Source organism: Nelumbo nucifera, chromosome 3 (genome assembly GCF_055504915.1).
Source record: "Nelumbo nucifera cultivar China Antique chromosome 3, China Antique-T2T, whole genome shotgun sequence".
Classification (NCBI taxonomy): domain Eukaryota; kingdom Viridiplantae; phylum Streptophyta; class Magnoliopsida; order Proteales; family Nelumbonaceae; genus Nelumbo; species Nelumbo nucifera.
This window is the reverse complement of record NC_142651.1, coordinates 62,712,884-62,739,985: the sequence shown is the minus strand read 5'-3', so window position 1 is coordinate 62,739,985 and position 27,102 is coordinate 62,712,884. Positions and strand designations below refer to the sequence as shown.

General features: G+C 40.4%; 1 protein-coding gene across 1 annotated transcript; it reads left to right on the top strand.

The window, feature by feature from the left end:
* On the top strand, positions 1-26,578 carry LOC104609431 (FHA domain-containing protein FHA2-like). Its single transcript, XM_010275747.3, has 3 exons — positions 1-1,141; positions 24,636-24,793; positions 26,118-26,578. The coding sequence occupies exons 1-3, from the start codon at positions 502-504 to the stop codon at positions 26,325-26,327; spliced, it is 1,008 nt and encodes a 335-aa protein (XP_010274049.1). The 5' UTR covers positions 1-501; the 3' UTR covers positions 26,328-26,578.
* The last annotated feature ends 524 nt before the right edge of the window (positions 26,579-27,102 follow it).

Genomic DNA, 27,102 nt, shown 5'->3' with positions numbered 1-27,102 from the left:
ACATTTAATTGGTGAATCGATTAGTTGGAAGTAGAGCGAAAGATTCACCAAAATCGACTCCCCGGGTTTGAGTGAAGCCACGTGCAACTAAAACATGCCTCTAACTGGTCCACATTGGCCTCTGGTTTGAGTTTGGTTTTTATAGATACACTTGGACACAATGATAGGTGTGGTGGTTTGGACTTTGGAGTTGATTCTTGTTTGCCACGTGCAACTAAAACATGTCTTTAACTGGACCCAATTCCTGGTATTGGTACTAACGTTCAAGTCTTATTATTAGGCAGTGTCTGGAGATCATTCATGGCGGTGATCCAATGAGAGGTTGTGCCTTGTGACAAGGCTGAACGCAATGTTGTAGCTTCACTGGAACGAGAGATTGCAAGAAGAGTGTTACCCTTCACAAAGAAATCCGGGGGATGGAGAGAAGGATTAAAGAGTGAACAATAATCTCTCTCTCCCTCAATTTTCCTACCAGACTATTTGTCTCTCGTCAATTTCGTAATGATAGGAAGCAGCGGAAGCGGAGGTGATGTCGAGGCCGGCTTCGCCAAGCTCCAAGGCGAAGACTTCGAATACTACATGCAGACCTATTCCATAATCCTTGGCCGGAACAGCAAGAAATCGACTGTCGACGTCGACCTCGCCAGCCTCGGCGGCGGTATGAACATCTCCCGCCACCACGCCCGCATCTTCTACGACTTCCAGCGGCGCCGCTTCGCCCTTGAAGTGGTTGGGAAGAATGGGTGCTTCGTCGAGGGCGTCCTCCATCTCCCCGGCAACCCTCCCGTCAAGCTTGACTCCCAAGACCTTCTCCAGATCGGCGACAAGAAGTTCTACTTCCTCCTTCCTGTCCGCAGCATCCTTGGAGGTTCTCTGCCCCGCCACATCCCTCACGCTCCGCCACCCTTTCCGTCGTCCGCTGCGCATCTGCCCCCTTCCCGGGTTGCGCTGCCTCCACCGCCGCTTTACTCTTCCAAGAAGGGGCGGGGTAGGGCGTCGAGTGGTTATTTGGACGATGATGACGACGACGACGACGATAACGCTGTTGGTGCTGGTGCTAGCAAGAAATTACGGAGAGAAGGGCATGAGATGTTTGGATACGGTGGATCGGGAGGAAAGACAGGGTCGTCTGGACAATTAGGTAAGTGATTTTTGTCTCTTCTTTTAGGAACTCTGTCACTGTTACTTGAATTATGTCCATTTTTCCGTTCTTCTATAGGAGGGGGAAAATTGGAAGATTTCCTTTGACACATACCCACTCACGTCTACTAGAATCTAGGTTTTTTTTTTTTTCTTTTTGTTTTGTTTTGTTTTATTTTTTTGATAATTTGATTGTTTCTTGCCTTCAGGAGCTTCTTACTTTTGAATACAAATGTTTTTGATATATATGGGATTATTGTTAATTTTGAAGAAGTGTCATGAGATAAGTTTTTTTTTTTTTTTTTTTTTTTCGCTCATCTATTTAGGGGTCTTAAGCTCGTTTTATGGCTTTGGTATGGCGTGTCCAATTTGCAGGAGTCTTTTTGCTCCATCATTGAAATGTGAAATGGAATTCTAGACAGCTGCTTAGGATTAGAAACCTGCAATTAGAGCAAGAAATCTTAATTGTTGTTCTGGTGGGAGTTTTACATGTAATCTAGCTGATGAGAGACAGGTAAAGGTCCAGGGGTCCTACAACTTTCAGATCTTGTGATTGGCTTTATAGGGTGGAGCAGTGGAGGAAGGTGATTTGGGTGATTAAAGTTAAGGATAAAGAATGGAGAAGAACTTAGTAGATGGTCTAATATCTACTAAAGAATGAGCATGAAACATAGTTATTAAAGCATCGCCCAGACAACAAGGTGCCCATACTTGGGTGCCTAGCCTAAACACTATGATTTATATAAAATAGGTGCCCACCCATTTGACAAGGCACCTACCTAGGCGACAAAAATCATAAGGTTGATGCCCTATTTCTATGGCTACTTCTTATTACTATGCACATTATTACATCTTATCATGTATTAATGTGTCAATGTTTTAAAACACGGAGGCTTGATATGAAGCGTTCCACTACTTGGAGGCGTGAGGCGTAGTTTAGAATGTGGGAGGCATATGCTTGAACATGTATTTGTTTTTTTTTGGCCAAATTTCTTAAAGCACCCCTAAGTTTTAGGAAATTTACTAACTCTACTCCTACTGTTTACATAGTCTTAAAGTACCCTTAAGTTTTCTGACAATTGACTAAATCCTCCATTGCCGTTAGTGTCCGTCAATGTTCCATCACAATCTGTGCACATGTGACACCACATGACGTATAGAATTTTTTAAATCCAATATTACCTTTTTGTGGTAAACTCTGCCCTCTATTATTCTTTAAATTTTCCGTATAAAACTTAACATCCTTGCTGCTCAATGATGGTTGTAACAGAGAAGAGAATAAGTCTAGACTCCTTAGAATCAACGATGTTGGCACATCCTTTCCCTTCCCTGTCGAGTCCAATATCATTGATTTTCTGACAAATAGAGATAACCTGAATTCAAGTTTTTTCTCTACAGAGCTTTTTCATCCTCTTTTAATCATGAAATCGCTTATGGAGAATGATAGAAAACTCTGCAACCTAGAATCACTTGCACTAGGGGTGAGCAAAAAAAAACGAACCGACCAAAACTGAACTGAAAAATCGGTTAAACGAATTGGTCGGTTCGGTGTTTTTTAAAAACCGAAGGTACTGGTTCTGTTTCGGTTAACCAATATAAAAAACCGGCGGTTAACCGAACCGACCGGTATACATGTTTTTCTATATATTTTCTATATATTATGTATATTATATTATATATATTATAAATTAATAAATATGCATTATATAAATATATATATATATTTATAATATATTATATATTATTTATTAATTAAAATATAATATTTTATATATATTTATAATTTTTTATTATATATTTATATATATTTTTATAATAAATATTATAAAAACTAAAAAACTGAAAACCGGCGAACCGAAACCGTTCGGTTTAGTTCCGGTTACCGGTTTTCCAAAAACTGGTACTACCAGTTTGGTTCACAAAAAAGGCTCACGGTTCAGGTAACCGAACAGTGAGCACCCCTAACTAGCACAGATTTCCGTGAACTTAGCTGGTCGGAACTGCACATCGTCGTGATCACCCCTTTCCGATCTGTGATGGCCTTTCCTTTTCTTGGATTTTTCCAATTGATATCCATTATTCATCGCAACTCAGAAAAAAGGAAAAAGATTTACTTGCCTCTAAAGTTTCATTCCTCTACCAATAGTATTGCTCGAATCCATGATGATGTAAAGAATAAGAACACGATGCCTTATTTTCCAGTAGAAAACAACTTGACTGATATTATTATGAGGAAGTCTTCAGCATCTCTATTCCAGGTTGAGATAGAAAACAAATAAAAATAGCATTTGTTTAATGGTCAAATTTCCTAAGCATTTTAATTTCTGTGTCAATTAGGAAGACACCAGAATATAATTTCTTTGATTCAGCCATTATAGACAGAGGTCAGGGAGTTGAAAGGAAGGCTGATTGAGATAATCAGTTGTGCATAATATGTTCACTAACCTTGTCTTCACGCTTTGAATGGGTAGGATTCTCAGTTGAAGAGCAGAGTTTTTAGAAAAGCTCTGAACAGGCAGGATTCTTAGTTGGTGCCAACTGAGAATTTCTATGGTTAATAGCTTTGGTGGATGGAGATAATGCTGAAGGTTTCTCCTTGATCTCTTGGGGATTAAGAAGTGCAGAATCACCATTACCACCAGAAGATATGAACCTTGCAAATATGCTCTCTTCTTCAGGGCTTGGAGGAAATCTTCCATCCATCTTTGACATTACCGCTGCTAAAGTCAATAAAAAATGCAAGCAATGAACTTGGTAGACCAGAGCCTAGCTGCTGTTTTTGTGACTACCCCATGTGCTGTCGGTGATGATGAAGGTAGAGTTTGAATCCATGGCTTCTGCTCTTTGACTATAGTTCCTCCGAATTCTTGAAGGGAAAAGGAAACAAAAGATTTACGTCTTTGATAATGCTTCAGAAATCAGAACCACCAAACATCTTCTTTCACCGTTACTGCCGAAATTCCGCTATCTCTGTTTCACATACAAACACACACTATAGTCCAACCAGTTCTTTCAACCTTAAAGTCTAGACTCTAGAACAGATCAAATCAGCAAGTTAGCTAGAGAGGGATATGGATAGATTGATGAAGGAAAGAAGGTAAGGGAACACAAGAAAGCTCTAACATTTAGATGGTAGAATTTTGAAAATTCAAAGAAGAATGAAGGGTAAAATAGTCTTTTTCATATTTCCATTAACGAAAACTAATGGTAGGAGGATTTAGTCAATTTTCAGGAAATTTAAGGGTACTTTTAGACAATATATAAACAGTAGGAGTAGAGTCAGTCAATTTCCTAAAACTTAAGGGTACTTTAAGAATTTTTCCCTCTTTTTGTAATTATGGTGGGTATATTAATACAAAATAGATATTTTAAGCATAAAAACATACATAGCACTAAAGTGACTTAATTTTTCAATTGTCAAATTGTTAATAGACTCAATACTCGAGTTCTAAATCTGATGTTTTCAACTCATGTTCATTTCCTATCCAAGTAACAACATACAATTCTTACTTCAACTATGCAATATAGAATTATAGCTTGCAAAAAACAAAACTCTAAGGTCCAAAATGCAATCAAAAGGCTCTAAATCATCATCTTCCAAAGAGCAAAGGCATCATCTGGTGAGATACCGCTCACCTCGGAAGCTCCTTCGAGGGTGGCTTAACCTCCTGAAACAGAAGATGGAGAGGAAGAAGGGAAGGGAAGGTAGGAAAAAGAGGGACTCAATGAGAGAAAAGCAAAGGGATATTCATTCACACCTTTCATTATATGAGTATGGCCTTATATAGCTGGCCTACAGGTGTAATCATAGAGGGAATACCCTCTGATTTGTAGGATAACTAACTCTGGAAAATATCATGGAGGGAATATCCTCTGGCGGCAGAGTAACCAACTCTGAGTGTAACTAATTCTTGGGCTCTGTCGCATGTCCTTTCTGCCTCCTTGTGAACTGCTGGTGGGTGGTGGTCTGCTCCACTCCCATTGTTGGGTTCGGGGAACGTATTTGGGTCCCAACAATTCCTCCCTCCTTAGCATTGACCTTGCCCTCAAGGTCTAGGTTCGGGAACCTCTCATTCAGCCTTAGATAAGGTTCCCAAGTGGCGTCTTCTGGAGGCAGCCCGGCCCATTCTACCTTGGCTTCTAGTACAACCTGCCCACCTCGTCGAACCCAACGAAAATCCACAATTTTGATAGGCTCCGTGTAAATGTCCCCTTCTTCAGTGAATTGGGGTAAGTTGGATGAGATAGGAGTATGATTTCTCATAGCTTTCTTGAGAAGAGAGATGTGAAACACCAGATGAAGCTTCGAGGTAGCAGGGAGGTCCAATCTGTAAGCAACAAGGCCCACTCTCTCTAGCACCTTATAGGGCCCATAATACCTAGGAATTAGCTTGTGCCAAGGCCGTCTTACCATTGAGACCTGGCGGTAAGGTTGGAGCTTAAGGTAGACAAAATCACCCACCTGAAACTCTAATGGGCGGTGGTGAGAGTCGTAGCTGATCTTCATTCGTTGCTGGGCCTTTGTCAAATTGGTCTTGAGCGGTCTAAGGATCTCATCTCTTTCCAGTAGGCGAGTCTCTACTTCTGCCACCTTGGACGACCCATATTCATAGGGTAATATGGGAGGGGGTTCTTTGCCGTATAGGGCCTTGAAGGGTGTCATCCCTGCAGCTGACTGATAAGTTGAGTTGTACCAGTATTCTGCCCATGGAAGCCAGTGGGTCCATTGTCTAGGCTTCTCCCCTGTGAAGCATCTAAGGTAGGCTTCTAAGCATCGATTAAGGACTTCAGTCTGTCCATCAGTTTGCGGGTGATAGCTGGTGGATGGGTGTAGTTGGGTTCCTTGCAATCGGAAGTACTCCTTCCAGAATGAACTCAGGAAGGCAGGGTCACGGTCCGAGACAATGGATCTTGGTGTTCCATGCAGTTTTGCCACGTCCCGTATGAAGATGTTAGCCACCATCGCTGCGGTGTAAGGGTGAGGCAATGCAGAGAAATGGCTATACTTGGTGAGACGGTCAACCATTACCTTGATAACCTCCTTCCCTGCAGAACGAGGAAGTCCTGTGATGAAGTCCATGGAGAGGTCTTCCCACACTTGCTCTGGAATCTTGAGGGGTTGTAGAAGGCCCGCGGGAGACTGTGAGGAGTATTTCTGCTGTTGGCAAGTTTGGCATTCAGATACATAGTGCAACACATCCTTGCGCATTCCTACCCAATGGTAGTGGCTGCTAAGTCTCTTTAGGGTCCGTAGCACCCCTGAATGACCCTCCAACGCGGAATCATGAAACAACCTTAGCAGTTCAGTTTTGTGGGTGGAATTTGGAGCAACCACAAACCTACCCTTGAAGAAAAGATCAGGTCTCACAATTTGGTAACTCGCAACCTGAGAAGGGTCACGTTTCCACTTTTCCCTGATGTCCTGTAGCTGCGGATCAGATCTGGCTTCTTGCCGTATAGCTTCAAACAAGGGAAAACTGGGTTGAGAGTAGGTCAGTTGGGCCAACTCTTCTACCCGTGATAAGGCATCAGCTACTTTGTTGGCAGGCCCAGGTTTATACTCGATGTGGTAGTCAAATCCCATAAGTTTACTAAGCCATTTTTGCTGCTCCGGGGTGTGCACCCTTTGTTCTGCTATATACTTCAAACTTCGTTGGTTTGTCCTTATGATAAATTGGCGTCCCAATAGGTATGTACGCCATTTCTGTACTGCCATTACCACAACCATCATTTCCTTGACATAAGTGGACTGATTTTGGTGAGCTGCTGAGAGAGCCTTGCTGAAATAAGCAATGGGTTGCCCCTTCTGCATCAGGACGGCCCCCACTCCTACACCCGATGCATCACACTCTATCTCAAAGGGCTGAGAGAAATCCAGAAGAGTGAGGACTGGAGGGCTAGAAACTGCTATCTTCAACTCTTCAAAGGGCCGTTGGGCATCATTAGCCCAACCAAAAGAATCCTTCTTTAACAGGCGCGTTAGAGGGGCGGCCATAAGCCCATACCCCTTAATGAAGCGCCTATAATAACCGGTAAGCCCAAGAAAACCCCTGAGAGCCTTTACAGTAGTGGGCTTGGGTCATTTTTGGATGGCATCTATCTTTTTTGGGTCTGCCATGACCCGCCCTGCTGCAACCACATGGCCTAAGTATTGAATTTGTCTTTGTCCAAAGGAACACTTTGTCATTTTGGCATGCAACTGGTGCTCCCTTAGAGTTGTGAGGGTAAGTTTCAGATGTTCCATATGGGTGCCCCAATCCCTGCTGTAAACCAGAATGTCATCGAAAAACACCAGAATAAATTGCCTTAGGAATGGCTTGAAGATGTCATTCATGAGGGCCTGAAAGGTGGAGGGGGCGTTGGTAAGTCCAAACGGCATAACCACAAACTCATAATGGCCATCGTTGGTCCTAAAGGCTGTCTTGTGGATATCAGCCTGGTGAACCCGGATCTGATGATACCCGGACCGTAGGTCTAGTTTGGAGAACACTTGTGCTTCCCCTAACTCGTCCAGTAATTCATCAATGAGGGGTATCGGGAACTTGTCCTTCACTGTAATCTGATTTAGGGCCCGGTAATCTATGCAAAAACGCCAACTACCATCATTCTTCTTCACTAGGAGTACGGGGGATGAAAACGGGCTGATGCCGTATATGCCCCTTGTCCAGTAGCTCTTTTACCGCCTTATCAATTTCCAGCTTTTGGAAATAAGGGTATCTATATGGCCTCACATTGGCTGGTTTGGAATCTGGTAAGAGGGGTATCTGATGGTCATGGGCCCAGGGTGGAGGTAATTGGTTCGGTTCCTTGAATATGTCACCAAACTGATCGAGTATCGATCGTAGGGCCTTGTGTTGGGCTTCCGTGGGTTGGTCACAACCCTGATTGTTTAAAATTGGAACTGTGGGCCGAATGCCTAAGTGCATAAACAAGGGCTGTCCAGCATCCTTGGAGGTCCGTATCATGGAAGCTAAAGTATCACCTCGGGGACTAGGGGGCCACGCCCCTTGTAAATGGCAGGTCTGTCCATCTTGGTAAAAATCCATTGTCATTTTGGCTCAATCACACAGTGCAGGACCTAGGCCACGTAACCAATGGATTCCCAAAATAATATCAGCCCCCGAGAAATCCAATGGGTGGAGATCTACCACGAACTTATGGCCCTGTATGAGGATCTTTTCCTTCTTACATACACCATCACATAGCATCTGATTCCCATTAGCCACATGGATCGAAAAGAGAGGAGTGGGTTCTATAGTCATACCTAGTTGCTTTGCCAAACGGCAAGTGATGAAATTCAGAGTAGAGCCACTGTCAATCAAAACCATTACAGACCGGCCAACCAATCTTCCTTCTACTCTCATGGACTGAAGAGGGTTGAGGCCCATGAGAGTGTGTAAGGAGATCTCGGCTCCGACAGGTTTTGGTTCGCCTGATATCAGTTCACAGTCTTCTATGTGCTCTGGTTCTGTCCCCTCCGGTTCTTCCTCTGTCTGAAGGAGAAACACTCGCTGGACCCGACACTTATGGCCCGACCCAAACTTGTCATCGCAGTTGTAACAGGGGCCCTTCTCGCGTCAGGCCTACATCTCAGCCCATGAGAGGCGTTTGAAGGGCATAGTGGGCCTGGGCAAAATGGGCTTCTGAGAATCCCCAACTTGTTTCATGGGTTGCTGTTTGGCCCGTTGGGTAACCCTCACATTTGGGAAGGACAACTTGCTGTCTCTGCGCATATTGTCGATTTTCTCTTCTTGCAGGCGAGCCAAACCCACCGCAGCCATGACTGTCGCCGGACGGAGGGCCCTCACCTCCAGGCGGATGTCCTCTCTGAGGCCTCCCACAAAACACCCTACTAAGGCCTTCTCCGGCCATCCATGTACCCTGGTCGCCATTCTCTCGAACTCGAGCTGGTAATCTGCTACCGTCCCAGTTTGCTTTAACCGAGTGAGGAGTTCGTCGTAATCCACAAACGCCGTCGGCCCAAAACGGATGCACAGGGCTTCAGTGAACTCCGCCCAAGTTACTTGAGGATGGATTTGACGATACCACTGGAGCCACAGAATCGCGTCTCCTTCTAGGTGAATGGAAGCGATGGAGACGCGCTGGTGTGCAGGGGTTTCGTGGTACTCAAAAAACCTTTCTGCTCTGAAGATCCAAGGAATGGGATCTCCACCGGAATAGTTGGGGAAATTGATCTTGGTGACTTTTTCGGCGGGGTAACTCCCAGTTCCTTGGCTGCTGGAAGCAGAGGCTTCCCCCCCTGCTGGGTGACTAGTCTCGCCAGATTGTTGCTGAGAGGCGATGCTGGAGACGACCATCTTGAGTTCCCTGAGTTCGTTCAGCACTTGGAGGAACCCAATCTCAAGCTGGTTGACTCTATCATCCATGGTAGAGGAATGTGTTTGTGGCATAGCTGGCCTGCGATCTGGATAGCCTGGCTCTGATACCAATTTGGTGAGATACCACTCACCTCGGAAGCCCCTTCGAGGGTGGCTTAACCTCCTGAAACAGAAGATGGAGAGGAAGAAGAGAAAGGAAGGTAGGAAAAAGAGGGACACCTCTGATTTGCAGAGTATCCTCTGGCGGCAGAGTAACCAACTCTGAGTGTAACTAATTCTGGGGCTCTGTCGCATGTCCTTTCTGCCTCCTTGTGAACTGCTGAGTGGTGGTCTGCCCACTCCCATTGTTGGGTTTGGGGAATGTATTTGGGTCCCAACGTCATCATCAACTTCAATATATGCATCTATTTCAATTTCCTCCGCATCAATCAAATTTAATTCCACACTCTTGCCTTTCCTTGTAGTCCCTACAAACAAAATCCAATTGCAGTATAACAATATGTCACCTCACTCATAATAATACTCAACTATAAAATTAATTAGAACTCTAGAAATTTAGAATAGGCATTAATTATTACTTTGAAATTTAGTAGCTTGATATTGATCAAAAAAAAAAAATTTAGTAGCTTGATGGCGGCAATCCTAGAACTTCATGTATTGGTGAGGTAATCAGGGAGGAAAATGGAAATATTCTAGCCATGTTTTCAGGCCCTATTTAGCATTGAGATGTGGTGAGATCAGAACTGTTGGCAGCTGTGTATGGGGTGGAGAAAGCTAAAGAATTGGGGATTGATAGATTGATTATTGAAGGTGATTCCAAAATTGTTGTGGATTGACTGAAAAAGGGGGAAGGAGTAATTTGTCAGTTAAAGAACGAATTCAGGCGCTTAAAGCAGGTTTCTAAAGATATGACAATCCAAATAAAGCGGATTAGCTGACTTGAGACAAACTAATTCAGAGAACCAAAAGGCAGAGGACGTGCAGAAAATGAGAGGTTACAGTAATGGACAGCTTGTTCATGTAACCAAGGTTTTTCATCATCTCAAGGAAGGATTGGTCGGCAGATTTAGGAGAATTTTCAAAAGGAAAGGACCCAAGGCAAACTCTAGATCCCTGAAATGTCTGATCAAAAGCAATACTGCTAATGGTTTAGAAGCTGATGCAGGCAGTAAAACTCAAGGCACACAGCAGAGACCAGAAGAAGAAAAGCAAGGAGAAGGAGAAGTTTCAAAGACTGGGGACAGGAATAGAGAGAGAAAGAGCAGAACAGATTTAAAAGGACCAAGAAGTCAAAGAATTAGTACAAAATGGGAAGGTGAATATCAATAAATTGGTGGAGAAGGAGGTCAAGATAGGAAAAGTGTCTCGGTTTAGTTTTTTGGGGAGGGGAAGGCTTCGTGAAAATAGCTTTTGAGAAGTTTGAAAAAAAAGAAAAGAGAAGAGAAAAAGAAAAATGAAGAATTCTTAGAAAAAATCAAGGGGTGGGACGAGGAAGGGGGAGAAGAGGAGGGATTGGACGAGATTGAGTGATTCTGGGATTGGTGGGAAGATAGGGAAAGGGGGAGGAAGATGAGGTTTCTTAGCTGGATTGTGAGGGGTATGAGAGAAGGAAGGAGGGGGGAGAATGGGTGGAACATTGAATATTTCATAGCACTATAGAAGGAATGGGCAATTTGATCAAGTCTCCAAAGCCGATTTGTTTGATAACTTCTGGAATTTCCTTGATTATAGCCTTGTAATGTAGATTCCTTTCATTTTAAAGCTTTGAGAATGTATTTGGTGTGTCATCTAGACAACCAAAGGTGTTAGGATGCAATCTTTTTCTTTTAATGAAAATTTTCTTGATCCTTAAAAAAATGGCAGATGAGTTAGCTAAACAAGGAATTTAGAGACATTCCATGTTTTGGGCTGTTTTGTAATCATTGAAAGTGATTTTGGGCTTGCTCTTTGCCCACAATTCCTTAGTTGTACTCCTTTTTATAATTAATAAACCTTCTTTGTGTTACTGATAAAAAAAATGTAGCTTGAGCCTTTTGTCTTCTACTATCAGATGTCTTGTTGCCACTATCACATGCACTCCTCTTTCTTCCACTTGAACCTTCATTGTTAGTTGGGACTGTTGGATCTTCTTCAACGACCTCAACTGTAGCAATTTCAAGGCCCAAAGAATCATTATCCACCCAAGAAGGATTAGTTGGAAGAACTGGATCATCAATTTTAGTAATCCATTTATCATCTTCCTCCACATGTGTGTCAAAATGGGATTAATACTTGCACTTGCCCTCCTTTTCATGTTTCTTTCCCTCAACTTCATGTTATGCATCACAAAAATTAAAACAGTTAACCTTTGTTGCTCCAGTTTGTTTTTCTTTTTTGTGTGTATCTAGTACAAAGACAATATTTATTTATTATTAAAAACCTTGACAGTACATAACTATTACATAAAAACCTAAGAACTAAATAAGAAAATAAATAATAACCTGGTCAAAAGTGCATCGGTTTCTTTCACAACAAGAGGCACTACATGTAAGACTCAAAACTCGAATAGCAAACTTTGTTAATTATAGTGTTTGGATTCCAAACTGTGCCAAACTGTGCCCACCAATCGGCTAGAAAAATATCATATAATAAGACATTAGTAAAACTTTAAAATATCTAGAAAATAATTATGCACAGTAGTTATCAAACAAATAAACCACTTACTAGGAGATTACCTTGTCATGTCATAACCAAAGTCTCCTAGTGCTTTATCATACATATCCAATTGACACGTTTATGAATATTTGGAGTCATCATTTTCATGCATTCAAATAACCCCTCTCTTACTTCTCAATCATTTGAAAATTTTGGCTCATAGTGTAGCTATAGGTTTAAATACTAGCTTGTTGCATGAAGAGGGACATGAAGTTGAGGGGTCCATCTTTCACCAATCTCTCCAAATAGGCATATATTTTCTCTTTATCCCACCACAAGCAAATGCAATTTGCTCTTTTGATGAATCCTTCGTTTCATACAAATAAGGCATTCAGGGTCTTACTTCAGAATCATCTTCTCTTAATACTACAACAATTTGCAAAGTGGTCTTTATACAAAATGTCACATGAGGCCAAAATTTGCTATCAAACATTATAATATGTTTTGCCTTGATACTGTTAGGATGCTTACTTTAGTGATTTTTATTCCACTTTTCAAAAGCAAACATTAATTGTAGGGGTTGCTTTTGTTTATAAATGCTTTGCAGTGTCAAGTAAGCAGTGGAAAATCGAGTAACTGCTGGATGTAAAAGCTCCTGTTTTTTTTTTTTGAAACTCCTCATTAAGTTTTAAACCCATCTATGCCAATAAATAAATTTTGTAACTTGCTTTGCGTTTTCAATTGTTTCATGACAAACTTCCATCTTTCCAATTGACAATAACATCAAATTTATGCAATGTGCAACACAAGGAGTTCAATACAATTGACTTCTTTTCCATCAACTTTTTTCTAACAAGCACATAACTTGAGTGATTATTCGTGAATATTTGAACTACATTATCTTCTCCTACTTTTTCAACAACATCATCAAGATACTTAAAAATAACTTCTTCATCTTTAATTGAATTGATGTATCAATAGATTTAAGAAACATTGTTCACTTGGACTATTAACAAGAAAATTGATAATGGACTTGTTTTTTCCATCAATCCATCTACTAGACATAATTGTGCAACTATACTCCTTCCATGACTTCCTATACTCCTCCATCAATTTATCTATATTCTCCACTTATTTTAAGGTCATAGTGCGAATATCATGTATGGATGGATGCTTATTTTTTTTCTTGTTTTGATAAGAATGGATGGATAATTATAACCTAGACCAAAATTTGTAATCGCCTCACACATACTCTTGAAGTAAGGACTATTTGCTAAGTTAACAGATAAAACATTAGCATAAAAGCATCTTCCAATGGCCTTATCAACATCTTTTTTTTTGTTCTTTTTTCTGCTGTAAATTTAATGTATGTTGGCATGGCTTAACTGTAATAAATTGATCCATTGGGCCTGTTGGTTGTGGTGGAAATGATTGTGGAGTTCTACTTCTACTTTGGCTTCCACTTCTACTTCCACTTCCTATGGTAGACTCCTCAAATCTAGAATTAGAAGCCATACAACTTCCATGTTGAGGAATCATAGGTGTATGGTTAAACCTCCCAACATTGGACACAAAATCTGTCTTCTTTTTCTCTATTATAAATTCAATCAGTGCATTTCAACATCTTAATTTTACCTCTTCAGGGCATTTTTTTGCACTCATTCATTTCATGTTTGGTATGTACAGTACTCACACGCCCAGAAATATATATATATATATATATGTATATGTATATATATATATGTTAATGTGGGAATGGACAGTTCTTTCCTTACAAGAGTAAAATATGTATAGTAATGTACAAAGAGGTATACAAAAGAGCCAAAGAAAAGAAAAATGAAATTACAAAGTTACCCCTCATCCTCTCTACACTCCCCCTCAAACTGATGCTTAGGTAAGAGCATCAGTTTGTCTACAAGAAAACTGTGTTGAGTGCATGTCATAGCCTTAGTGAAGAGATCAGCCAGCTAAAGATTGGAGGACACATGAGGTAGTGTGATGTGACCAATAGTGAGAAGATCTTGAATGAAATGATAGGCCACCTCTATGTGCTTAGTCTGTTCTTAGCAGACTGGATTTGAAGAAATTTTGATCGCACTCATGTTGTCAGCAAATAAAGGAATGTGAGCTGAGTGATCAATGGTCAAATCATGAAGAATGGCTTTAAGCCAGATAATCTCACTGTAAGCAAAGGACATGGCACGGTATTCGGCTTTAGTAGATGATTTGGAGACTATTTATTGCTTCATGCACTTTTAAGAGATGAAGGAATCACCTAAGAAAACACACCAGCCAATGGTGGACTGTCTGGTGTTAGGGAAACCAACACAATTAGCATCAACACAAGTAGTCAACTGAGGAGATAAGGAAGATGAGAAGAAAAGTCCATGAGATAAGGTGCCTCTAACATATTTGATAATCCGAAGTGTAGCAGAGAAATGAGGTTGTTGAGGAGCTGATACAAACTGGCTAACTATCTGCACAGCATATGATATGTCTAGCTGAGTCATAGTAAGGTAAATAAGGCTTCCAACAAGTTGACAATATAATGTAGCATCAGGAAGGAGTTGTCCATCACCCTTATTGAGCTTTAGGTTGAGTTCCAACGGGGTATCAACTTGCTTCGAGTTAGAGAGATTGTCCATCTTAATCAAGTCACTAGCATATTTGTGCTGATTAACAAAATATCCTCGAGCACTTTTGGTGATCTCAAGACTAAGAAAGTAGGCCATAGGACCAAGATCCTTCATTTTGAAGGATTGACTGAGAAGTTGCTTCAACTGAGTGACCCCTTCCAAGTCATCGCCAGTAATAAGTATATCGTCAACGTACACTAGTAGAAGAGTCACTCCTTGGGGACGAAGAAGAATAAAGAGGGAATAATCTGAGGCACTCTTCTGAAATCCTGGTTCAATAATAACCCCTCTGATCTTCTCAAACTAGGCTCATGGGGCTTGTTTAAGTCCATACAAAGACTTCTTAAGTTGGCAGACTAGAGTAGAATCATCACAGTACCTTGGAGGAGGCTTCATATGCATTGTCTCATGGAGATGCCCATGAAGAAAGGCATTCTTGACATCCATTTGATGAATAGTCCATTGTTTAATAGTAGTGATAGCAAGAATAAGCCGAATAGTAGTCATCTTAGCCACCGGTGCAAATGTCTCCTCGTAGTCAATGCCATGTTCCTGTTTGTACCCTTGAGCAACAAGGAGAGCTTTATATCTATCCAAGCTCCCATCAGAATTCAGTTTGACTTGAGTACACCCAATGACTGGCAATAATGGAGGCATCTAGTGGAGGAGAAACAAGCTCTCAAGTATCATTTTCCAATAGGGCCTGAATTTCCAAGTCCATTGTAGCTTTCCAATGTCCAATTGCTGCAACTTGTCGGTAAGAATTGGAGATATCTGTGGAAGACAAAGTAGCAGAAAGGGAACTATGGATAGAAGAATATCCATAGCAGTTAGGAGGACGAATAACTCTGGAAGAGCGTTGTAAAGGAGTGGGAGTAGGAGGTGAATGATCACTTACATGAGAAGTAGATGTGGATGCTACAAGGTCTAAGGATGTCAAAGGAACATGCATCGGGGTCAATGAAGGAGTAAAGTTATGTAGAATATACTTGAACAAGCATTGTTGGTGTAGATGGGTACTTCCTGTAATAGACTTGAAGAGGCAAGACTGAATCACCTGTAGGAGTTAAGTTATGTAGAATAGAGAAAGATGGTGTAGGTAATTTAACGACATATTCAAAAAAGGACAAATTCTCAAGAAAGATAACATTTCTGGATATACGGAGACGGCGAACTTTAGGATCATAACAGAGAAATTCTTTATGTTCTAAATTGTACCCCATAAAGGCACACATAGCTGATTGAGCAGTAAGCTTAGTGCGCTCATGGGGTGGAAGACGTACAAGGAAAATGCAACCAAAAACATGAAGTGTAGAGTAGTTTGGAGAATGATGAAAAAGATAATAGAAAGGTGATTGATTACCAAGAACTGAAGATGGAACGATGTTAATGAGATACACAACAGTGCTGGCCGCCTCCACCCAAAAGGTAACAAAAACATGGGAGTCAAGCAGAAGGGATCTCACCATACTTAGATGTGTCAGTTCTTGCGTTCAGAAACTCCATTTTGTTGAGGAGTTCCTGGACAAGATCTTTGGGATAGAATACCATGTTTCTTTAAATAGGTATGAAATTCTCCATTTTCCCTATCAAAATATTCTCCCCCTGAGTCAAAATGTAGAATACGAATGGTGGCATTATATGTTGGGTCATTATCATGGTGTGAAAGTTCTGAAAGGTGGGATGGACTTCTGATTTCTTCTAGAGGAAATAAATCCAGGTGTATCTAGTGCAATCATCAATAAATAAAAAATATTTGTATCCAAGTCTAGATATAACAGGAGACGACCAAACATCACTATGTATTACTTGGAAAGGAATAGTAGCATGCACAGATAAAGATGGAAATGGTAAAATATGGCTTTTACTAAGACCACGAGTTATGCAAGATTTATTAATATTCTTAGAAACAGAATCAATAGTAGGTAAACAACTAGAAGAAAATAAATGGTCCAAGTTCTTAGCATGTGTGTGGCCTAAATGTCTGCCATAAATGCCACACATTATTACAACAAGAATGTAAAACATCACTAGTAGTAGAAAGAAAACAAGAATCCGAGGACAAAGGTCTCTTCTCGAACTCAAGAGCAAACAACCTCCCAAGCCTACTCCCCCTCTCCTTCACCTCCCTAGTGAAAGAATGGTAGGATCCATCGTATGGACGCCAAAAAGGTTGCGGAATGGGTGGGCGAATTTCAAAAATTTTCCTACCTTCTTCCAACTGGGAATCATATTCCCTAAATTTAGAATACAATATTCAAGGATCCTACTTGAACCATAATCGAACCAGATCTGAAGCAAAAGACAAGGGGGGAATTATACCTGATCCAGAGAAGCAGTATCTCCCAAAGTTGGTGTTCACGCCCAAAGAGGACACCAAGATCCGCTCCTGCTGAAGATGACACAACAATATGTGGAACAAAACCAGCAGAGTGCATCCTACACATTGAATCCTTCGCAAGAATCCTCTGGAAACTCTGAGCACCAAATCTTTTCAGTTCTTTCTGCAAAATTGATATCAAGAACTGATTTCTTGATTTCTTTCCTTCAAAGATCCAATCTTTTCAAAGAATGGCGGCGGCTGGAGGAGAATTCCTGAGATGAAGATGGCGTATATTGCTTCTCTTCTCTCTGGAATGTTATGAGATCCTATCTCAATTCGCTGCAAGTTTTCTTGCACCCAAAAACCCTAGGTTCGAATTCTGTTGATATTCTCTCTTAGGGTTTCTCCTCTTTTCTTCTTGATTAAGAAACCTCCTAATGAGGAGTTATCCCAATCCAAATCAGTATCTGGATAGGGGATGATCTTAATCCTATCTGCAGATTAGGTTAGATTACTTCTGATCTTATCAGGAGGTTACCAAATTCAAATCTGATTTGAATTTGGTCTCCCAGAGTGGATTAGGTTAAAGGCCCAATCCTTTTGCTAACTTTAATCCCAGATCCGCTCCATAAGTGGGTGATCATATCTGCCTAGCTCGAAATGGGCTTTTGGCCCATTAAGTGTTCAGTGCTTAACTAGTTTCCAATCTGCTGCCCAGTTGGGCTTCTTTGTATGGCGTGGGACCCAAGCATTGATCTACACACCAGCCACATGGGTTTGGCCCAGCCGAATTCACTGAGAAGCTTAATGAACCCCTGAGTCCATCACATGGACCCTATGGGCCCAACACTTACATTAAGTGGTCCCTGGGCCAAGCCATCTTATAAAAACCCAAGGACTGTGGGCAGGTGCAAGATTAGCCCATCATGTATCATCCTAAATGGCCTTATACTTAACCTCTTAGCCCATAATGATCAAGCACTGCCCGACAAGAGAGGACCTTTCCCTCGGCTGCAAGGAACAGTGTTGCACTCTCTACTCACATGGATCCTGGGAATTAAAACCATTTGCAAACATTTTGAAACCATACTTAAATATATATCATATATATAAATTTTGCAAAAACAAAATTCCAACGATTGAAATCAACTGCCGACAGTTTGGTTTCCATCAGAGAGAGTGCATTCCCGATCATTACCTTTGTCCGACAAAGGGGCTGATCCTGTCACTATGATCACCCACTCAGATGAATTCTCAGACTGCCCCAACATGCCCAGGTTTTGACCCCCGCTAAGGATCTCACTGATTGGCATATCAAAGACAACCCGATCTGACACCTAGTGAAGTATCATAATCGAGTCTAGGGGTCAGGTGTAACTTTCCAGTTTTGCCCATCTGTCTCCAAGGTCCAGGGCAATACTGGAAATCTGGTCCGGTTCAAGGATTCGAATAATCCCATACTGCACGTGCCTTGGGTCTTACCCTGGTGGCCGAGACAGGCCATCCCAACACTTGGCGGTACACTAGTATCAGCCTTGGCAGGATAAATCTCCCCAGACTTATCCAATGGCTGTGAACATTTAAAACTAACGCGAGTCTCAATAAGTGTCCAGTTTTAGGGTCTTGCACAGAATTATACCAAACAACATGAATCGAACATGCAGTTTATTTATTTACATTAAATATCAAAAGTACATCAAATCAGATTGAAGCTAAGGGCATACAAAACTTTCCAACACCTAGTGTGTCGATCCTGTATAACACAATCATCACGAGAAAACAGAACCAAGTTAACATCATCAAGTTGACCCACAAAAATATGGTTGGTAGTTAATTGAAGAATAAAGAAGGTTTTTGGGAGATGAAAGGAAGATGATCGAGAGGTAGAAAGAAATAAATCATCATAACCATCAATTTTTAACAACTCACTACTAGTAGTAATAATTTGGTCATTAGAAGAGTAGGGTTTAGGAGTCTGACCAAAAGAGGCCCCAGTCATATGATTTGAGGCTCCAGAATCTATAATCCACATATGGCTAGGAGAGGAGCAAGTGGTAGAAGACGTACCAGACAGGCCGATAGCAGATAGCTGAAGACACAAGCTGTCGTATCTTATCCTTAGAGTATCGGAAGGCTCCCTCTTTGAGTCTGAGTTGGAGGAGATAGTAATATCATATGAAGACTCTGTAACTGTCTAAAGTGCTTTGTATTGACCCTTCTTGGGAGGTCGAATCGGGCATTTAGTAATAATGTGACCCTGTTGTTTGCAATAGGTAAAAAAGTTCCTTTTCTTACAGTGAGAGGCCACATGTCTGAACTCCTTGCACTCATAGCACTGCATCTTGGAAAAGTCCTTTTTGCCCTTCGGCTTAGTGGCTAGAAATACTGTATCATGTCTGTTCTTTCTTGCTGTCAAGGGAGGACTGTGTGTATAGTCTAGTCTCCTCCTCCCTTAATAGTTCGCCAAATATGGTGTCCAAGTCAGGCACATTTTCTCTGCTGAGTATGCTGGATCTTATCAACTCATAGTCGGGTCTAAGATGCATAAGAAAATGCATAATCTTCCTTTGATCGAAATGCCTTTTCATAGTTGTCACACAACAATCAGTAGTTGCGGCCCCAGGATGGACAAGTTCATATTCTGTTCATAGATTAACAAAACCAGCATAATATTCCTGTATTTTTCTCTCCCCCTGGGTGTATGAGAATATGTCCATTTCAATCTGATATTGTCTGGACATATTTGACTACTAATACACCTTCTCAAGGTAGTCATACATCTCCTTAGCAGTTTTTCAGGTCCCTCATAGTAATAGCTACATCGACAGTGACTGAACTCAATATCCATGAAACTATTTGGGCATTATTGATTTTCCACTGTTTCAGCCCTTTAGCATTTGTAGCATCGGGAATGGTTGTGGTACCATCCAGATAGCCCCACTTACCCTTCAACAAAAAGTTGGAAATGGAATTTCCAGAGAGCATAGTTTGTTCCATTGAATTTCACAGATATGATGTCACCCCTTTCAGATCCCATATTCAGTCAAGAAACCAAAGAAAGACTAGAGAAAAATTGATAGCAATCACCAGAAGTCAAGAGGAATACCTTGAGGGATAATAATCACCGGGAACCACTGAGACCCTTAGAGTAAGTAATGAAGTTTGAAACTTCAGTCGAAAAAATCAATAGTCCAAAAAAGGAAACTGTAAGTAGCAGCCACCCAAGGAGGAGGATCAAAATCCCTTCAAAACTCCATCAAATCAAGAGAAATTTGTACAGCAGATAGATCTGGTCTAGGCGACACCAGATCTGAAGTTTGGCCCTGATCTGAGATCTCTCAAGAGAGATCTAATGAAATCTCTCTTGCAGAGTTCGAACTCTGTCTGTACAGCAGGTACGGTTGATAAAAAACAGCCCTATACCGATTGAAGGGTGCAGTAGATTTCAGTAGAGAGATGAGATTACTACCCACAGAAAGTGACAAAGAAGCAAGAATAAGATCAGAGAGCAATCTGCTCTGATACCATGTTAGTTCCAATCGAAGAGAAGAGACAAGAGACACGAAAATGGATGGGTGTATACAGTACTCACATGCCGAGAAGAGTAAAATATGTACAGTAATATATATATATATATATATATATATTAATGTGGGAATGGACAGTTCTGTCCTTTCAAGAGTAAAATATGTACAGTAATGTACAAAGAGGTATACAAAAGAGCCAAATAAAAGAAAGTAAAATTACAAAGTTATCCCTCATCCTCTACAGTTTTAACCGATTTATGCCTCCTGTGCACAATTACGAAATGCGCAATAAATATAGCCTTTTCCCCCTCCTCTTCCTTAACATATTCCCAAGAAAAATCCTTTCTAGGCATTCTAGACTCTAGATGAAATAGAAGTTTGAGAAATGATCAAATTGCATCACCTAATCAAATAAAAAAATGAATTAAATAATAAATACACCAATCCATGAATTTAAGTTTCTAGTTTCTAGTTTTCTACAAGTACAAGTATTCAAGTAATTCACAAATCACAACTTCAAAATAAAAAATTCAAATATTTAATATTGATATATAACAAAAATAAAGTAAAAATAAATACAAAGAGTTGTTGCTATATTATTTTAATTTTTACAATCTAGATGGCTACATTAGTGACAAAATAGAGTCAGTAGACTAAATTAACATGTTTAAGGTCCAGAAATTCCAGTTTAAAATTATTCTTTAGTCACAAATAAGGCAAGCACAATCAAGAAATAGTTTATCAAAAGAAGAGAAGATAGAAGTTGCTTGAAGAGTTGAAGTTGAATGCTAAAGATGCAACTAGCAATGTGGCATCTTGGCCTCTTGTTTTTTTTTTTTTTTTTTTGATAGGAAACGATAACTTTCATTAACTAGAACATCAGAATTACAACTGTCACCTACACGAAGATAAGGTGACTCTTGATCATAAAATCAAATTACAATACAACCCAAAACAAAGACTCTCTGTTCACCCCTTGTTTTGCTAGTAAGTCAGCTAAAGCATTTGCTGACCTCCTAGTCCAATTAATAGCTACACCCAACTCCCTTGTAAGGCTCGATAATTCCCTTACTGCTTGTCTTAGGAACCAAGTTCCTAGGCTATTTGTTTGCAACCACCTAGTACAAACTTTGAGTCTCCCTCCACTTCTAGTTATTGCATACCCAATTGCTTAGCCAATCTGAGCCCTTGGAGGAGGGCCAACACTTCTGCTCTAAGTGAGTCCCCTACACCTATTGGACTAAAATACATAGCTAGGATTCTTCCTCCCTCATCTCTAAACACATTCCCTATTCCAGAAGGTCCAGGGTTCCCCATAGAGATGCCATCAAAGTTTGGTTTCACATTACATTGAAAAGGAGGGGACCAGGCTGCTTGTATGGTAGAACATAACACAGAAGACCCTGCTATTAAACTCCATCCTCTAGTCAAGTCATCTGCAGATATATCCTTGAACAAATTTAGAATTTTCAACCAACGTATAGTCTTGATGATGATCCCTTCAATATATTTAGGAGCTTTTCCTTGGGAAAATCCTGTTATTTCTCTCTTCCCAAACTGCCCACAAGATAGCTTCCTTTGTTGTTCTCCACATCACCCTTCCCTTCTTTGGTTGCCAGAAGAAGTTAGGGTCAAAAAGGTCCTCTATACTTGAGGGAGGATTCCACCTGCAATCAAAGATAGAGGAAAACCAATCCCTTATAAGAGTAACAAAGGGACAAGATATTAATAGATGATTTACCGTGTCACCATTTCTCAAGAAAAGGCTACAAACATGTGGAGACAAGCACCAATTTGGTCTTTTTCTTTGAAGCACTTCCAAGGTATTAGTTTTTTGGAGAACCACTTCCCAACAAAATATCCTTACCTTTGGAGGCACCAGAGCACTCCAAACTTCTTTAAAAGGAAAGGATGTAAACAGGTTTGTAGGGGGCACCAAAGTGTTGAAGAAGAAAGAGCAAGAAAAACACCTTGAAGAGGTCTTAGTCCAAATGCTACTATCAGGAGAAGAAAGGTCCAAGAAAACTGAACTGAGAAGAGAGAAAAGATCATCTGCCATTCCCACTTTTGAGTCCCTCAAACCTCTCCTTAGTCCTAGATCCCAAGAGTCCTTAGAGACATGAAAGGAAGAAATAACTTGATTTCTTTTCAAAGAGAGGGAATAGATGATCGATAAACTATCCTTAAGGGGAGAGTCCCCAATCCAAGTGTCCTCCCAAAAAAGTGCCTTATTACCCAGGCAAGCATCATACCTTATGAGTGGTGAGAAAGCAGGCAGTACACCAACAATATCTTTCCATGGGGAAGAGCGAGAAGCCCTAGGGTCGATCCCAACATCCCATCCATTTGTTTCCATACCATGAACACTTCTTATGACCTTGTGCTAGAAACTTTCTTGCTCCTTAAGAAACCTCCACAACCATTTGCCTAACAGTGTTGTGTTTCTTAATCTGATATTTTCAATCCCTAATTCCTCTTTGTCTTTTCTTTTTAGACACCACTTCCCACTTTACCCTATGATCCTTTTTAGAATCACCAGGTTCCCAAAGAAAATTTCTCATTACTTTTGGTCCTCTTAAGGTCTTCTAAAAAAAGAAAACGAAAAAACAGAGAGAGGCTAGACAGAATTGTGTGGCGTTTTTTTAATGATGGAGCTATTGAAAAGAAAAAGAAGGGAAGAAGAAAAAGAAAAGAAAAGAAAGAAAAATACCTCATACCTAGGGGGGTTGTCATCTGTTAGTTACCATGAAATCATTAGTTGGAATGTGAGGGGATTAGGCAGTGCAAAGAAGAGAAGGATAACTAAGGATCTTCTGGGAAGTGAAAGGCCAGACATTTTGATGATACAGGAGACCAAATTAGTTGAGCTTGATAGGAAATGGGTTAGAAGTGTTGGAAGTCATGAGGAATAATGTGGTTCTCTACACTTTCCTAGGGGGCCTCGGGGGGTATTTTCACTTTTTGGAGAGAGGATGTAGTAGGAGCAATGGGAGAGCTAATAGGGAATTTTTCGGTGTCTATAAAGGTTAGACTGGTGGAGGATGATTTCACTTTGGTGTTAACAAATGTGTATGGACCAAACAACTATAGAAAGAGGAATGAGCTTTGGGAAGAATTATTTGGGATACAAGGGCTATGGGAGGGTGCTTGGTGTTTGGGTGGGGATTTCAGTGTAATTCAATTTATTAACGAGTCCAATAATCCCCAGCAGACTCTCACAACCAGCATGAGGAGGTTCAATAAATTCCTTAATAATTGTGAGCCGCCCCCCCACCACCCCCCAATTGCAAGCTCACTTTACGTGGTCCAATTTCTAGGAAGTTTCAACTTGTTTGAACTTAGACAGGTTTCTTTTAAATGAAAGTGGGGAAAATCATTGGAGAGATTTGATAGCCAAAGCTTTACCCAGAGTTACTTCTAACCATTGTTCCATTGTACTTGGACAGGAACTGTTTAGGTGTGGTCCTCAACCTTTTGGATATGTTTGGTTGCAATGCAATTTTATTTGCACTAGTACAAATGCATCGGAGTGCAAGTGAAAAGAATGCAAATTCTGGTTTAATTTTGTTTTGGGTTTTACTTTATTTTTCATCAGATCTCATTGTCCTGTAATCAAACAAAATAAGGTAATTTGAAACAAAAATAAATCAGAATTTGGAACAAAAATAAGGTAACATAGCTAGGGACCTTTTTTAAAGGTATAAGATTTTAAATTGATTAAAAGAAGGTATAAGCTTTTAAATTTTGCAATATAAAGATTGTTTAAAACTATTTCTTTCCATCTTCATTTCTTTTGTAATAATTAAGCAATTCTTCATGGTTTCTAGTTATATAACAATTTTACCATTCATTTTGCTTCTAAGATCTCCAATGTCAGGTAATGTATGAATTCAAGCTCTACATAGTAAATATATATTAAATCTCCAGTTTTATCTACTTATGCATTTAATGATCTCTTTACCAATTTCTACTTGCCTGTATGCATGCCATTATAATTGGCCATGATAATGTAGTAACCACTGTCTCGTTCATGCAGAGAAAAAATCAGAAACCAGGTCAAGAGCTGACAGGGAAGCAGACAATCATCAACTTATGCAATTGGAAGAAAAGGACGTTGTCTCATCTGTAGCTACTGTGCTTTCTGATCTTTGTGGTCCAGGAGAATGGATGCCCATGGCAAAACTTCATTCTGAGGTAAGTTCCAAACTTCCAATCATCTTTAAGAGACCTATGCCATCTGTTTGGACTCAAGCATTGAAATGCTTGCACAATTTAGTCTTCTTTCACATTGATGTTTATTAATTTAAACCTTTAATTATTGAATAGCCTATTGCATACAGATAAGCCAGTATATGTTAAGGCTATGTAGCTAACACAGCTGACATGGATGGGAATATAACCAATCAAAGTTTATCATCTCAAAATAAGTTGGATTGGTCATGCCAGTTCTCCATTTGGGAGAGAGTTTCTTGTATCTTAGCAATCAAATATCAAGCCTGAACAAAATCTATTTTGCCCTTCTCTAATAGAAACCTGAATGCATGAAAATTTGATACCCCATGATGATGTCGAGATGCTTTTACTTGATTTAACTTGAACATGTTGAATGTATCTCAGTTTCAGAAGCATGCAAAATATCTGATTTGAAACAATTACAATTTGTTTTAGGGTTTGGTTTAGCCTAAACCCATCCAGAAGCATCTGATTGCTATGCTGATCAGAATACCACTCCTGCGAACTAGCAACCTAAAAGTGTAAAAATTTGATAGATATTATGATTGTATATGGTTTCATATGAACCTATTAGATGTATTACAGTTTCACAAAGTATACAGATAGCTGACTTGGAGCAACCTTTTTGAGTTTGTTTTGGCCCAAGTCTGAGGGTGGACCTTGGCACAACGGTTGGGTTTCTCCATTGCAACCTGGGTGACCAGGGTTCAAATCTTGGAAACAGCCTCTGTATGGTTTAGGGGTAAGGCTGCATACATCTGTCTCTCCCCAGACTCGCATTGGCGGATGCCTCGTGTACTGGGCTGTCTTTTTATTTGGCCTAAACCTGTCCAGAAGTGTCTGTATGGTATGTTGATCACTGTACTGCGTAAGTATCCAGTGATACCTCTGTAGTACCTTCCATCAAATTTTTAAGGTTTCAGATGTGATATTTGTCATGTTGCTAGATGTTTCAATACTCTTTAATAGTCTGATAGCCATGCATGTGCTTCCAAGGTTGCATTAAATAGTATGTAAAGCACATGCTTCCAAGGTTAGTTACACCCTGAAAGAATGTTTGCTTTTTTACTTTGCTCAAGTTAGAAGCATCAATCATAGGATTGTTTATAAACCACTATGATGGTACATAGGGCTCACTTTAGAGTTATATCATTTCCTTTTGAAAATCTGCAGCTGCAGGTAGGCTAAAGTTTATTCTGCTAATTGTTTTTCATTATTCTCTTATAATCAACTTTGAGATCGATCAATAACATCTGGTGTATGTATTTTCTTTTTTCTTGGGCAGCTAGTAGATCAGTATGGAAATATCTGGCATCACAGCCGGGTAAGGAGATATCTCACATCAGAGGACTGGCCTGTTAATGAATCCAAGGGAAGGCCATGGTTTGGACTGCTTACATTGCTGAGGAAATACCCAGAACATTTTGTAATCAACACACGGTCCAAGGGGCGTGTAACGTCAGAGTTTGTCTCCTTGGTTTCCTTGCTATCATGAGTTAACTTGCACGACCGGGTATTTCCAATGTGATTCTTCTGAGGCATGGCACTGGTGACCCTGAACCCCTTCAACCATGGTAGTAAATGAACTTTCCCATTCCCACCGTCGGGGTAAAAACTACAAAGTCCATTTCTATAACATGTAAATTATTAGTCTTCGTTTCAGCTTAGTGCTTTTCTCTGTTTTTTTCATTTACTGGTGTTATAATTTATGGGTTTCTTAAAGGAAAAGTCTCCTCTTCAATGTCACTCTTACCTGAGGGCCATCAGCCAGCAAGCCATTCCATATCCAGCTTAACTGGCAGCTCTAATATTGCCCTGCTTTTACTTGATCAAATTTAACATGTCAGAGTGTTCGTTACATAATTGGATAGGATGATAAACTTTGAAATTACCTTGTTAGTAGATAAAATTTACTTAAATAGAAAACTTACATGACTAATTCCCATTTGAAAAGGTTGCCATGGGGAATATATTGAAAAGCCCGAAGGCACCCCAAGCAGGGGTAGCACTAGTTGGAAGGCCATTCATGATTCAATTGCAACTTGGTCATACATGCAGAAGCTCTAACTGGTAGGATAAGGTCGCAAGCCATTACTTGATGAGAGAACTTGAACTAGAATGTTGGAAAGAACCCAATGAATAGTGTTTAGTGGTGATAACAAGTACAAGTTTGTTGACTTATCATTGCCTCTGCAGGACCTTCAACATGGACCATGTCTGCAATGCTTCCCATGAATGAACACTGAAGCCTTCTTAGATAATTCAATCAT